Here is a 2,397-nt window from a genome sequence, read left to right as displayed (position 1 = left end):
TTCATGTCTGGATTTAGATGGTTTTCGATTTGTGATTGACAACTCGAGTTTGATGATTTATCGAGACAGTGTTTACTATGGTAATGGTTATCTAGTTAATGGTTTATACGTCTTGAAGGATCAGCCTTCGAATTCGACATCATCCATCTATAACGTGAGTACTAAACGGTTTACACTACAAAAAAAGTGGTCTAATGCGACGGAACTTCCGACGATTATTTCCGTCGCAATAAAAATCTGCGACAATTTTAAGTAATTTAAATTTAAGAACAAATTATTATATGATTAATCACCTTTATTTATATGTATTTTTTATAGCAAACGTATTATTGGGACGAGTCGATTCACGACGTCGTTTATGCCGCATGGAAAGAAACTGTGAAAAATAGACTTCGAGATATCATTCATCGGTTCAAACAAAACCGAAAGCAGCCAGATTGGATGACTCTTGGGGTTTGGAACCAACTCCTCGAAATATGGGATTCAGATGATGCGCAGGAACGTGCACGAATCGCTTCAAGCAACCGAAAATCTCGATCTACATCGGATCGCGCTCCTCTAACTCATACTGCTGGTCGGAGGTCTTTTGCCCGAGTGGCATATGATATAGTAAGTTTTAATTTGCATGATTTTATTTTATAAATTGTAAAGTTTAAAATAGTTTCTGATGATTGCTTTTCTTCAGGCGCAGAAGGAAGGTGTTCAACCTTCTATTCTGCGCGTTTTTCAGGATACGCATCGTCGTGCCGATGGGACATATGTCGATGATCGGGCTCAAGAGATTGAAGATGCGGTTAATTCGAAAATCAACGATCATATTTCTCAATTCGACGAGAGTTCCGGATCGACGCAATTAAGTCCGCAACAAATTAACAATCTATATTTAGAGGTAATTTTATATATATAAGTTATATGTTATTTTCTAAAATCGTAATCTTAATATTTAAAAAGTCTACCTATTTTATAGGTTGTTCAACCAGATGCTCGGGGGCGAATCTATGGTGTTGGCACGATGGCGAGTCAGTTGGGAGCCGGTGATCCCAGTCCATCGTCTATTACTCGCAACGTGGCACTTACGAAGGATGTGGAAGAGCTTCGGCGCAATCAAGCAGATATGCAAGCTAAGATTGCGCGGTTTGAAGAAATGCTTCAGAGATTTATGCCGGCAGACCGTGATTCTCGAGCTGATTCAGCTCAAAGCTCGGGTAATCAGAGGTCTGAAGAGATGCTTCAACCCCCGCTTCATCCCCAACCGAACGACCTCGATCACGTGGTTGCTTCACCCGATCCGGATACAAATCAATTTCTAATTTAGTTTGTTTTGCTTTTAGTTTTATGTAGTTGGATTTTAGTTTCGGATATTAATGTTGAAATACTTTTTGAATATTTTAATTTTAAATATATTAGTTTTAATCAATATTTCTTTGAATTTATCGAATTTCATTTTTTTTTATAAAATTTTAATTTTTTGCGACAGTATTGTCCGGTCAAAACTACAGTCGCATTTTGCCACAATTGACATCCGTCGCATATATGCGACGGCGAGACTTCAGTAGTAATTTGCGACAGAAAAATAACCGTAGCATGTTGCAACAGTTTTCCAATGATATATTTGTATCGCAAGATGCAACGGATTTGCAACAACAATTTTCTGTCGGAATATGCGACGCTATTTTGACAGAATTTTGGTCGTAAGTTGCGACTGCTTTGTAACAAATAAACCGTCGCAGTTTCCAACAATATTGAGACACCATTTCGGCGTCGCAAATGCGACGGTTATTTAGTCGCATGTACTGACGAACTTGCGACGGTATTGTTTTGTCACAACTTGTGACAGTTATGCGACTGGAAGCTGTTTGCGACAGCGATAACGCGATGGAAAATGTTCCGTCGCAATTGGTCGCAAACCCTGAGTTGCGACAAAAAATAACAAATGATGCGACGAGATATTCTGTCGCACTGGCTAACATTTTTTGTAGTGTTAAGCCGAACGACTTAAACCCGACCTTCCTCTGGCATTGTCGTCTAGGCCATATAAACGAGAAGCGCGTTCAGGAGCTTCATTCTGAAGGTCTTCTGGATTCATTTGACTTTGAGTCTCTTGAATCTTGCGAGTCTTGTTTGATGGGCAAGATGACGAAGCATCCTTTCAAGGGGAAAGAACAGAGAGCGACAGAGTTATTGGCTCTTATACATAATGCGGACCAATGAGCTGTCCAGTTAGAGGAGATTATTTGTATTTCGTTACGTTCACTGATGATTTCAGTCGATACGGTTATGTCTATTTGATGCGACATAAGTCTGAAACACTTGAAATGTTCAAGGCTTTCAGAAACGAAGTACAGAACCAGCTTGGCAAGACGATCAAGACACTTCGATCTGATCGTGGTGGCGAGT

General features: G+C 39.8%; 1 protein-coding gene across 1 annotated transcript; it reads left to right on the top strand.

Annotated features, from left to right (window-relative positions):
• Positions 1–441: 441 nt before the first annotated feature.
• Positions 442–1,315, top strand: LOC104804700. The gene is made up of 3 exons (XM_010529040.1): positions 442–609; positions 686–793; positions 968–1,315. The coding sequence occupies exons 1-3, from the start codon at positions 442–444 to the stop codon at positions 1,313–1,315; spliced, it is 624 nt and encodes a 207-aa protein (XP_010527342.1).
• Positions 1,316–2,397: the final 1,082 nt, after the last annotated feature.

Source organism: Tarenaya hassleriana, unplaced genomic scaffold (assembly GCF_000463585.1).
Source record: "Tarenaya hassleriana unplaced genomic scaffold, ASM46358v1 Cleome93, whole genome shotgun sequence".
NCBI classification, from domain to species: domain Eukaryota; kingdom Viridiplantae; phylum Streptophyta; class Magnoliopsida; order Brassicales; family Cleomaceae; genus Tarenaya; species Tarenaya hassleriana.
The sequence above is the reverse complement of the archived record's forward strand: the minus strand, read 5'-3'. Positions and strand labels throughout refer to the sequence as shown.